At 38.7% G+C, this 12441-nt stretch overlaps 2 protein-coding genes across 2 annotated transcripts; both read right to left on the bottom strand.

Annotated features, from left to right (window-relative positions):
• Positions 1 to 1910: 1910 nt before the first annotated feature.
• Positions 1911 to 3917, bottom strand: LOC135336285 (uncharacterized). The gene is made up of 8 exons (XM_064532044.1): positions 3912 to 3917; positions 3721 to 3826; positions 3572 to 3655; positions 3332 to 3512; positions 3134 to 3223; positions 2996 to 3073; positions 2853 to 2942; positions 1911 to 2529 (listed from the first exon to the last, which is right to left on the bottom strand). Exons 3-8 carry the CDS (start codon positions 3635 to 3637, stop codon positions 1985 to 1987), a joined length of 1050 nt encoding a protein of 349 aa, XP_064388114.1. The 5' UTR covers positions 3638 to 3655; positions 3721 to 3826; positions 3912 to 3917; the 3' UTR covers positions 1911 to 1984.
• Positions 3917 to 5899, bottom strand: LOC135336284 (uncharacterized). The gene is made up of 7 exons (XM_064532042.1): positions 5168 to 5899; positions 4995 to 5100; positions 4719 to 4939; positions 4534 to 4580; positions 4396 to 4477; positions 4165 to 4335; positions 3917 to 4047 (listed from the first exon to the last, which is right to left on the bottom strand). The coding sequence occupies exons 1-7, from the start codon at positions 5729 to 5731 to the stop codon at positions 3931 to 3933; spliced, it is 1308 nt and encodes a 435-aa protein (XP_064388112.1). The 5' UTR covers positions 5732 to 5899; the 3' UTR covers positions 3917 to 3930.
• Positions 5900 to 12441: the final 6542 nt, after the last annotated feature.

Here is a 12441-nt window from a genome sequence, read left to right as displayed (position 1 = left end):
GTTGAAGATCGGGATAAGTTGTAACAGTTATGTCGACTTTTTAAGGAGTCTTGAGCTTGCTTGTAGCTTTACCTTGGATGCCTTAGACTTCTTTTTAGGTATGCGGTCCATATCTGATACCTATATACGTCAAAAATGTACATTGTCACTAACAAGCTGTCATCAAATACATGCATTTGTAATTAAACTTCATCTAGCCCCTATATACAATTAATTTCTAGCTATACAAATACTCTCTACATCTCTTACCGTCTGCTTATGTCCAAAAAAGATCCTAAAAAATTGCCAAGTAAGCATTGCGCTTTGGACAGCAATTTTGGTCACGTGACCAGTTAATTGCGTTTTAGGTCTGCCTTTCTACTAGCATTTGCGTGAGAGTTGAGTAAATTACCAGTATATTAATCGTAGAGTCAACATGGTTTATTATCAAGGGTTAATAAATAGAAGAGGGCATGCAACAGCTTGCGAGCAAAAACTGTAAGTGCATGGGCGGTGGAATTTACTGGAAAAGTACAAACTACTTCTGATTTTGTGTAAAGTACGTGTGCAGATAGCTATAAAATAAATTGAATGCAGTTTTGCTCGCACATTAAACTAATAGTGAGTTGCATGCCCTCTTCTCTTTATCAGCCCTTGCAGCTAATTAAGGTACAGATGTTTCACCCTGTACACATCACCTGCTGTAAAGACTAGCAGTATTGATTGTAGTCAAGCATTGGTTACTTTTAGGCTGTAGCCTGACACATGTAGCTACTACTTGGTATATAGTAGCATTGATTGCAGTCAATATTGGTTATGTGTATACACGCTGCCTTAGTATTATATGGACTTTAATTGGTAGTATAGTATTTGTAACATGTACATGCAGTCGGTATTGGTTACACATGAGATGGCTTTAGCTTTGTCCAATTATTTAGTCTGGGATCATTAATTAGTGTGTGTGTGTGTGTGTGTGTGTGTGTGTGTGTGTGTGTGTGTGTGTGTGTGTGTGTGTGTGTGTGTGTGTGTGTGTTGGAGGGGTTGAAACAAAAAAAGAATAAATTGTGAGGAACTGCCTTATCCGACCGTAGAATTGGGTAACCACCTCTCCTATTTCTATAAATGCACTTACAAATTAAACTGCTTATGAGACATAAATAGCTACAGGAATACCCACTATAGTTAATTTTTAAGTTGGTAAGCTAGCTAGCTATTATTTATATTCATGCTTCTAACTATATTATTATAATACAGTAACTACTGTGTGCTTTACCTTCAGTTCTTGTGGTCTAGTCTTTGTGTTTTTTGAGCCTAATCTGTTGGTTTTTTACTACTCTCAGGGAAGGCCAGGGGGAGGGGGGGAGGGGGGGTTTGGGTAATTATGTAGATGTAGTAATTGATAGGATTTGACCTGCTGTGTCTTTCTTTGGAGGGTGTGCTTTTTTTTTTTTTTTTTTTTTTTTTTTTTAATTAGCTTCGCCTTTTCACATAATTATAACAATGGTTAGAAGTGGTGTAAAGTATGCTCATAACTAGCTATTCCACATGTATATTACTGGGGATGACCATCCTGATCTGATTTCAAGGTAGTATGCCCAACAAATAAGGTAGGTTGATAGCAGACAACACAAAACAGAGAACATGCAGATAGAAACAAAAAGCAAACAGATGCCCGGCCTGGAGAGCCGAGAATGATGGGTTAAAGAGTCTTTAATGGTGCACCAACTCTCCCCATTCATCTGTTGCATTCAGTCACACACACATGCAACTACAGTGCTATAATTTATAACACCCAATAGTTATTGTACATCTATTATTTGATTACGTAAAACTGATTGCTTTGTGTGCACGACAAACTGTACACCTTGTTTCTCTAATTATTACTACAGATGACCTGTCCAAGAAACAGTACATAAAAAAGATAAGTGTTCAATTGTCGACGTCAGAATCATCATCACTACTACTGTCTGTACAAATAATATCAGTAACGGAAGGGTAATCATGTTCATGAATTTGACAATTGTAAAAAAATGAACCATCTGGACCTAATAAGCTGGTCAGGTAGCTCTACAGTATGATACTGGTTAACTGTTCTGGAAAACGTAATTAAATAAGATTCGCACAGTAATAATCTTCGGTGCAAAAGGTTAAGGCAACCTTTCTGAAACAGAGACAGACTATCAGATGTGGCGATATCCTGTATATGACGACTTATTACAGAATGCTCGTATTTCAGGTTGTTGGCAACAGTATTAATTTCTTCCATTATCATCTTCACTTCTTTCGTTGCCCTTTCCTTCATATTACACGCTCTCACAACTTTTATCCACAAATGAATGGGAATGGTACAATTTCCAGCCGACGCGACCTCCAACGTAGACAATTCTTCCAAATTGGAAACTGTCTCCCAATTCAAATTGGCTGGCAGATGGTATGCTACTCCTTCAAATTGATCATGACGCATACCATTAAATCTGCTCACTGTTCGTTTCAGCGTACTCGTACTTGATGATATCTTCTTTGCAAGGCGTGCAGCAATCGATTGACCATCTGTAACAAAGTACATAGATCATGTTAGCATGCATACATACTACAATCTGATTGGCTAAAGGTAGTGTTCTATCCAACTTAGAAAATCATGTAGATCAAAATCTGATTGGCTAGAGAATCATGGTTGCTATAATAAAAATAAAATTAATGCTTAGACACTAGCTGTTTAGGAAGTTTCCACATAATTTAGAAGCCCTATAGGGCTAGTAGAACCCTCACTACGTTCGGGATACTATACAACCAGCTCTTTGGGCTTCTAAATCATAATTATTACTTAACTATTATTTATATAATTACATGATTGTGCTGACTAACATTCTTACCAGCGTATCTCGCTTTGGTAGATATTAAAAACCTACGCTCGCGAGCAATATGAAGGATGTTCTGAAAGGTTTTGTGACGTTGCCCGAAACCTGTCAAAGTGTCATCACAATTTTGATACAATCATCTGATAATTAATGCTCACTCAGATCAGTTTGACTCCTTGCGAACAGCCCGTGTTGTTGTTTCTGCAATTGTTCAGCTGATGACTCCGTCAGTGTACCTGAAGGTGCAATATAAAAGTGCACAAAATTCACAAACTTTATTCTTGACTACGTCTAACCATTTGACTCATTGATTAGCTTTGATAAGTCCTCTGTTGCACTATGTTGAGTGTTTTGGGCGTTCTTCAGCCTTTTGACTAACGATGCCCCTACGTATACAAGAGTTAGCACTTTTTTTCCTTTATGCAAAGCATACATAGGTGCATACCAACTAGTGCTGAGAGCTAATATTAAGGTAGCCCTAACAAAAAACAAACCTAGATTAAGACGTACTCTTGATGCATAATGTAATAGAGCTGAGGTAAGGACATCAATGCGATGAGATGGTCGCATTTCTTTGGTGGATTTAGCAAATCTTCTTAGATATGACCACAGTCTCTCCATAGCTTCACCATCAGTAAGTCTGCATCCAGTTAGGACTCTAGGTGAATATGTCAGCTACATGTATAATACAACAGTAAGTTATTAACACATAGCTTTGGCATCTTTCTTCTTACCTGACAGAATGCACAATGCCCATAGACATGAAAAATTGGCACTCCTAATGTTGTCTTTTCTAACATGTCAAGATGTCCACGATTCTGGAGAAGTAATCAAATATGAGTGCGTACTAATTAAGATTAGATCTGACTATTGAGACACAAACCTTCAGATGAGTTTCGAGTAAGCAGGCAATATCATACAGTAACAACAGACACTTGTCACCCTTGTTTTGGTGTGCCTTCTTTAGCAGGTACACAGGATATGCTAGTCTAGATAATTAAGATACAGAATACCTTAATTTTTAACAATGCACCATGTATGCTCTTTTTAAAAACCTTAATTTTACGTACATACCTTTCTCCATGCTTTATATTCAGAAATCTCTGGGGAAAGTCATGACGACAGAGCTTCCAAACACAGCAGTTTCATCTAGAGCTGCGTACCTTGATTTGGAGCGCAAAGTGTCTCCAGCGAGGAACTCATGACACCCCTAATGCCAGGATAAAATTAACTGAGTGAAATGTGCTAAAAGTCTATTTAATTACATCCAAATTGTATAGCGCAGGTTTTCACACTTGACCAATTAAGTATAATGCTAAAACCTTACCTTGTCGATTATCTGGCCAAATGTATCATAATCAGCAACAAACTCATCTACTGCTTGCTGTTCCTCAAAGAATACACCAGAGAAGAGTGGTGGTCGAACACTAACACCAGCAGACTTTTTCCGACATAGTCCAAATACACCATCCATGGATATAATTTGAGTTCCATTGCTCTGCAGGTAAAAGGTAAGTATAGGCTGCCAGAGTCTAATTGCTATAACAAAACCACAAACCTGAGGACAGGCAGGGCAGATAGCTGTAGTGTTCAAGTCAGGAGACAAAAATAGAAGACAGTCGAGTTGATATCTGTTGAACCTGAATGTTAATGTGAATATGTCGTATTATGTTCTTTCACAATTAATATACCCTACCTATATTCTTCAAATGCATCAATCATGACAGGATAGATCTTCCGGAGCTATAGAAGAATAAACAGATTAAAACAACTGACAATTAAAAGTGTGTACCTCAAGCGATTGCTGACGCATGCAACATGTACACCTCATCAGTGCGCAACAATTAATGTATAATTATAACCGACATCAAATTCACATACTTGTTTGCTGATATCTCTTCCAATTTTATATTCAAGAGAACGACAAAAAGCATCGACACCAATACACCCTTCCAGCAAAAGTGACTCCATCCATAGTAGCAGATCCTGATGAAATGCTAGGGTGGGAGTTGCTGGTGTCGCTGGCCACATGTTATGCCGCACAAGAGTAACAGCCTCAGGCTCACACTTGCAGAAGGTTACGCACACACAATGCTGGAAACCTGTAAGTCATTGGATTCTTAGACACAGGCTATATCAGTGTAGTTAAACAAATACCTTTAGGATCAAGACAAACAACTTCTTTTATGTAAGTTGTACAGCAACAATGAAGTGCTGGAAAGGTTCTCGACTGCTTGAAATAGTATGGGTGAAGCATTCCATTCTGTAAAATCAGATCGCATGCATTTAATAATCACAAATGTACAGCAGTATGTTTGATTAGTGCATACTTTCCAGAGAAAAGGTCGATGAAAAATATTTGTCAGAGAGTGTACTGAGTCCACATGGTTGGCACAGTAGTATGCCTGTGGTCCACAATCCCGGCAAATTGCAACAGTGGGTTCTTCACACTCGGCACACACAGAACAAGGGGAAGGAATTCCGGTTTCTACACTGGCACGTAGCAACTGGACACGCACTTCAGCCCAGTTGTCAGCAGCCTTCTGCTGTCGCTTCTCATAAGCACTTGAGCTCACCATGTCTGGAAAAGTGGTGTCATCCTGCCCCGAGCTCTCTGGATCATGATCATGCCACTCACTACTGATTAATACATCTGGAGAGTCGCCACTGATAACATCAGTAGGCCTGCTCGCTCCATGTACATCTACTTCTTCAGCTTCATTTTTATCACTGGAGAGGAACCTAGTACTGCTGGAAGAATTAACAGAAGAGGATTCTGGCACAGCAGACAAAGAGAGAGACTTTTTATGCACAGCACGACGTTTTGAAGGAGATACTTCAAAGTAGGAGATAGATTGAGACTTAGGCTTCACACTTATCCTTCTCTTGCTCATGGCCGGCCAGCTAGCTATAGAATATAGATCTAGGTCTACCTGATTCTGCGGAGCTAGCTCAGTGCACCCATAGATAAAAGATCTCGCTACTTTAGATTAAACTCGGTATAGACTATAGTCTATAGTCACTACTGCATGCTTTGCAGCTTACATGCTGACCTTAAGACTACTATTATCCAGTGTTAACCATGCGAACCCCCTGCGGGTGCCGGGCTACGCCCAGCTAGTTCTAAGGCTGAAAATTGGCAAATTGCAGGGTACTTCTATACACGGCTATTATTTGATAAAGCCAAAGCTACGTGCGGCTATTATTCGAAACATAAGCCAATAAATCTTGTGTGTTTGTGGAAAAGGGTTGATCAATAGAAAGCTAGAATTGTGTCTGGTTTGTAGCTGACTTGGGGATCCTACTCCAGGAGCCATACTTCTCTACATGAGAGAGACTCCAGGCTTCTTTGCTGTGATTCTAGTCCACAGTGCATATATCTATCTATGTACAACCAAAAAAAACCCTGTTCACAAACGTTTCAGCATGCCTCCAGTCTGGTTTAGCTCCAGAGTTGCTGTGCTAGACAGTTAAGTCATGCATGATATTCATCACTACATGCACTGCATTATATCACTCTTCTGGTAGATAGAATAGGCAATGCAAGTATAATTTGACAATTGTGTGTAGTGGAGGCTGCTCACACACATAACTATTTCATCATGCGTTCCAAGCCAAAGTTTTCAAAATAGAACGGAAGGTTGTTTTCATACAACTCTGAACAACACTGAGAGTTTTGCACTTTAGTGTTCTAGTTTTTAGGGACGCAACATCTCTATGCATTGTGCACTGTGCACAAACCTACTTGTGTGTGACTAAGCTACACTTCCAAGACAGTACACTGTAGACAATTATGGTTTTGTTACAGCACAATTAAGTGGCTGAGCCATACTTCGAATCTTTTCTTGTGGAAGAAATCAGCGGGGTATTTGATGATGAGTAATCTGATGGATTCTTCAACTGGTGTGGAATATCACTATCTGAAAATGACTCATCAATTTGTGGAGTTTCAGGCTGAGCTCTAAAGCTACTAAGTTTGCTTATGCACCAAGTTTTGAGTTGTTTCTTTACCAGGAGCCACCAAATAGTTACTACAAGAAAGTAGATTATCGGGACAATTCCAAGGAGTGCTAGAAATGAATAAGAAAATGTACTGAAGTAAGAAGCTTTGATGTCAGCTTCGTCTCCTGCGGTTGCCATAATAAACACTCCACTAAGAATCAGTAGCATGAAGGCGTCTATTATGTTGTACACTTTGAATTCTTCCTTGTATGGTCGTAACGAAAGATGCATAAACATGAGAGTAATTATGAGTAAAGCTCCAAAAGAAAAACAGTACATGCTTGGTGAGAGTGCAAATAGTACGAACACAATTAACTTAAGAAGAAAGACAGTGACAGAAAACCATCGATAATCTCTGGTACCATTCGTTCCATCCTTGTAGTAACCTTGATAACAGTTGACTAACATGTCAAGACGTTGACGCTGAATTTTCAAAGCATTGAGACATTTCTGAAACCATTTCATTGGATATACAATCAGAAAGACTATAGGAAGAATTACAACAAAAACTCCAACAAACAACGCTACTATTGCGTACGGAAGATGTTCATGTCCGAAGTATTCCACTGTTGCATCAGAGTAAAGTACATACTTTATAGTGTATTCTTTGCTGTTGGCCTTCAGTACGTATATTTTAGTGAATACCAGTAAATCAACAGTAGCGTTGAGGATTTTTAAGTAGGAGAGTAAAAAGAAGGTAGCAAAAGCATTCACAATCGACCCTTCTATATCCCAGCTTTGACTAACTAAACTGAAAACCTTATGAAAAGGTCTCCACAACCAAACAACTATACGTACATCACGGCTATGCAAACTAATGAGAAAGTAAGTCAGAATAACCAGCACCAATGGATAAAAGGCAATTGCATAGTCCAAAGCAAGCACTTGTATTTGACTGATGTCCGTCGCACAAATAGGTGGAATGACAGCACGAAAAAAATCCAAATTCCAGATGCTATAAAGGCAACCTATTGCTTTAATGAATTTCTCGATGTAAGATTTATTTGAAATAACAGAAAAATAACCTCTAATAGCGATAGGTGAAAAGATTCCCTGGGACACACTAATGAACAACTTCAGCAAAGGAGAAGTTCCGTTAAATTTAAACATTACGATGAGGAAATAGAAAAATGTTAAAGGAATGTAAGCAACTGCTGTGTACTTGATCCAGTTGTAGGTCATGTTCTCTCCTGTGCAGTTTATGCATTTCATTTCATACGAGTACAAGAGTGGTGAATATCCAGGTAGACACTTCCCACACAGTATTGAATCGCGGTTCATTCTTCCACAAAAGTATGAATTAAGATCACCGGTATTATTTGGAAGTGTATAAAAAACTGTGTCTCTTTTATGTCCGCAACCATACACACATCTTCCTAGTTGAGTTTCATTGCTCTCACTATCGTAAGTCATGCAATAGCAATCAAGAATGGATGTCCTGCTGATTTCAACATCACATAGTACAGAGCGATATGGAATGTTACTACATTCACATTTTCCATTTCTGGGATTGCGAAACATCCACGGATAACAATCCATGTCATAATCTTCGATTACCATTGAACCAATGAACTTCTTTGAGCTGAGATCTTTTATTAAACCAGTTTGTGTGGTTGATGAAGTTTCACAGGGTGTTTGTATCTTTGTCCAGCAAGTATTGTTATCCACTGCTTCAGTGTTTGCTTCTACTGGTACAGAATTAGCAGTAGCAATCATAAGATGAGAAGAGAGTACTAACATTAGGAGATAGAAGAAATCCATACTATACTATAAGGATCTTGTTCTCTATTCGGTAGCTAAGCGGAAGCCTATTTAGCAGAGCACCAGCATTCACCTGGTAAACTGTATTTATTATTTTATGGATGAAAGTGAAACAATAAACAAGTCTGTGTAACAGATGTGCCAGTCTGTATGAAGATCAAGTTTGTTGTTGCTATAGATAGCATAAGTAATGTTGTTGATTGCCAAACATTGTATTGAACTGTTTATTTCGTCTGTATGTAATTAAGAGTTCTGTATAACACGTAAAATTATGCCCTTATGCTTCATTACTTAATACTATGCCATTCATGAACATTTTCCTGTATAATTATTATACGAGATAATTATACACTAAAATGCAACATGCATGCAAATACTAGCTAGTAGTAGACTCTACACACATGAACACGATGAAGCGTTGAGAGAAGAAATCATTGATATGCAAACAGTTTAATCTTGCTAATTTTACGTTTGGGAGTTATAAAAGACTTAACTTGTCATAAAGAAAAGCATCTTGCCTAAATGCAGAATATAAACATACAGGGGAGATAAATTTTACTACACTATAGTCTAAATTAATTTGTCTTTTGTCTTTATAATTGTGTTCATAGTTTATTGCTTGTTGAACTTGAAGTCAGTGGACATGACATCGTCGACAAGATAGTCGAAGTAGGAGCCGAGACAAGTTACTTCAGATCGACGAGTAGTCTATCAGGAACAAACTTGGAGTTCATGACAATCATTTCGTTGTTGATTAGGTTGAAAGAGAATCCGTGCTCTCCTTGTACAGTGTAGCAGAGAAGCTTGCCACCGGGAAGAGTGATACTGAAATGAGGATCATCACCAAAGTTCATCCGCATTGAGCTTTGCACAGCGGCAAACGGATATAAGTTTTTACTCTTAACATTATGGGGAATGATCGTGAATCGGGAATTAATGAACAGCAGCTCATTTTGTGTCCACGCACAAATACACCGACACACACACACCAATCACTCTACCCAGGATAACTATAGTGGAGTCAAGGACCTTGTGTGTGTGTGTGTGTGTGTGTGTGTGTGTGTGCGTGCGTGTGTGTGTGTGTGTGTGTGTGTGTGTGGCGTGCGTGCGTGCGTGCGTGCGTGTTTGCGTGTGTGTGTGTGTGTATGTGTGTGTGTGTGTGTGTGTGTGTGCGTGCGTGCGTGTGTGTTTGTGTGTGCGTGTGTGTGCGTGTGTGTGTGTGTGTGTGTGTGTGTGTGTGTGTGTGTGTGTTTGAGGATGCTTAACCCATAATTTTTATTCTACTAATGATTTTTATCACATCACGTCTCTAACGGAAAAAAGACAACTCGTGATTAGCCAAGCCTACGCATGCACACTCTGTACACACTGCATGTATAGATCTAACTGGAAAATTTGGTGAGTATTTGGTGGATGAGCCATTTGAACGTAACTGGCGATTTTTCAGTAATTTGGCATCTCAGGCGTGGCTACTGCTGCAATGACGTTGTGTCCACCGGAAAACTTTAAAATGACGGTTGGCGATCTTCGATAAAATCCGCCAAATCGCCGAATTAAAACACCCACTAGTTATACAGTATACCAGAGCATATGTACACCATGTGGAGCTCATACTTTGTTACTTCATGTAAAGACTCAAAACTGGTTAGCATAAAGTGTGTAAGAAGTGTACATCGATCACTCTGTGACAATACATACTTACTTTGACTCACTTTTGTAGATTATAATGACTGTGTGTAGACTACTTGGCAAATTTTTGTATAAACTGTTTCCGTGATGCAAGTTGCAGATTATGCTTATACAACCCTGACTAACACCGAGGGTTTGGCACTTCAGTGCTCTAGTTATTTTAGGAACAAAACAAATGATAGTACATGCTGTCTATATGCACTGTGCCCGAACACCTATTTGTATGTGAAGGCCTAGGAAACTATAATTATACACTGTCAGCACACTTTACTACAGTCAGCTTTAGCATTACAATCACGACTCTGGAATGACAACACACGCAACTGGGGCATTCTGCTTCGAATATTTTCTTGGGGCAGAAATCAGCGAGGTATTTGATGATGAGTAATCTGATGGATTCTCTAACCGGTGTGGAATATCACTCTCTGAAAATGACTCCTCAATTTGTGGAGTTTCAGGCGGAGCACGAAAGCTACAAAGTTTGCTTATGCACCAAGTTTTGAGTTGTTTCTTTACCAGGAGCCACCAAATAGTTACTACAAAAAAGTAGATTATCGGGACAATTCCAATGAGTGCTAGAAATGAATAAGAAAATGTACTGAAGTAAGAAGCTTTGATGTCAGCTTCGTCTCCTGCGATTTCCATAATGAACACTCCACTAAGAATCAGTAGCATGAAGGCATCAGTTATGTCGTACACTTTGAATTCTTCCTTGTATGGTCGTAACGAAAGATGCATAAACATGAGAGTGATTACGAATAACAATCCAATAGAATAACAGTAGATGCTTGGTGAGAGTGCAAATAGTACGAACAAAATTAACTTAAGAAGAAATCCAGTCACAGAAAACCATCGATAACCTCTGGTACCATTCATTCCATCCTTGTAGTAACCTTGATAACAGTTGACAAACATGTCAAGACGTTGACGCTGAATTTTCAAAGCATTGAGACATTTCTGAAACCATTTCATTGGATATACAATCAGAAAGACTATAGGAAGCATTACAACAAAAACTCCGACAAACAAAGCTACTATTGCGTACGGAAGATGTTCATGTCCGAAGTATTCCACTGTTGCATCAGAGTAAAGTACATGCTTTATAGTGTATTCTTTGCTGTTGGCCTTCAGTACGTACATTCTAGTAAATACTAGTAAATCAACAGTATTGTTGAGAATTTTTAAGTAGGAGAGTAATAAAAAGGTCGCAAAAGCATTCACAATCGATCCTTCCATATCCCAGCTTTGACTAACTAAACTGAAAACCTTATGAAAAGGTATCCACAACCAAACAACTATACGTACATCACGGCTATGCAAACTAATGAGAAAGTAAGTCAGAATAACCAGTACCAATGGATAAAAGGCAATTGCATAATCCAAAGCAAGCACTTGTATTTGACTGATGTCCGTCGCACAAATAGGTGGGATGGCAGCACGAAAGAAATCCAAATTCCAGATACCAAAAAAGCAGCCTATAGCTTTAATAAGTTTCTCAACATATGATTTCTTTGAAATGACAGAAAAATTACCTCGAACAGCAATAGGTGAAAAGATTCCCTGGGACACACTAATGAACAACTTCAGCATTGGTGAAGTTCCGTTAAATTTGAAGATTACGACAAAGAAAAAGAAGAATGTTAAAGGAATGTAAGCAACTGCTATATACTTGATCCAGTTGTAGGTCATATTCTCTCCTGTGCAGTTCATGCATTTCATTTCATACGAGTACAAGAGTGGTGAATATCCTGATAGACACTGCCCACACAGTGTTGAATCGCGGTTCATTCTTCCACAAGAGTATGAATTAAGATTGTCCGTGTTATTTGGAAGTGTATAAAACACAGTGTCTGTTTTATGTCCGCAACCATACACACATCTTCCTAACTGAGTTTCATTGCTCTCACTATCGTAAGTCATACAATAGCAATCAAGAATGGATGTCCCTTCTGATTTCAACATCACATAGTACAGAGCGATATGGAATATTACTACATTCACATTTTCCATTTCTGGGATTACGAAACATCCAAGGATAACAGTCCAGGTCAGAATATTCGATTATTATTGAACCAATACTGAATTGAAATTTCTGAGATCTGAGATCTTTTATTAAACCAGTTTGTGTGGTTGATGAAGTTTCACAGGGTAT

The sequence above is a fragment of the Halichondria panicea genome, chromosome 5 (genome assembly GCF_963675165.1).
Source record: "Halichondria panicea chromosome 5, odHalPani1.1, whole genome shotgun sequence".
NCBI classification, from domain to species: domain Eukaryota; kingdom Metazoa; phylum Porifera; class Demospongiae; order Suberitida; family Halichondriidae; genus Halichondria; species Halichondria panicea.
Note: the sequence above shows the minus strand (reverse complement) of the source record. Positions and strands in the feature narration are given on the sequence as shown.

Bases quoted from the DNA above. Each gene is read 5' to 3' on its own strand.
- LOC135336284 (XM_064532042.1), bottom strand. From the start codon at position 5,731: ATGAGCAAGAGAAGGATAAGTGTGAAGCCTAAGTCTCAATCTATCTCC. The intron at 5,101-5,167 runs GTATGCACTAAT...CTGATTTTACAG, and splicing joins ATCGACCTTTTCTCTGGAAA to AATGGAATGCTTCACCCATA. The intron at 4,478-4,533 runs GTAGGGTATATT...ATTAACATTCAG, and splicing joins GATGCATTTGAAGAATATAG to GTTCAACAGATATCAACTCG.
- LOC135336285 (XM_064532044.1), bottom strand. From the start codon at position 3,637: ATGTTAGAAAAGACAACATTAGGAGTGCCAATTTTTCATGTCTATGGG. The intron at 3,074-3,133 runs GTTAGACGTAGT...TTGCACCTTCAG, and splicing joins GCTAATCAATGAGTCAAATG to GTACACTGACGGAGTCATCA. The intron at 2,943-2,995 runs GTGAGCATTAAT...ACACTTTGACAG, and splicing joins AAGGAGTCAAACTGATCTGA to GTTTCGGGCAACGTCACAAA.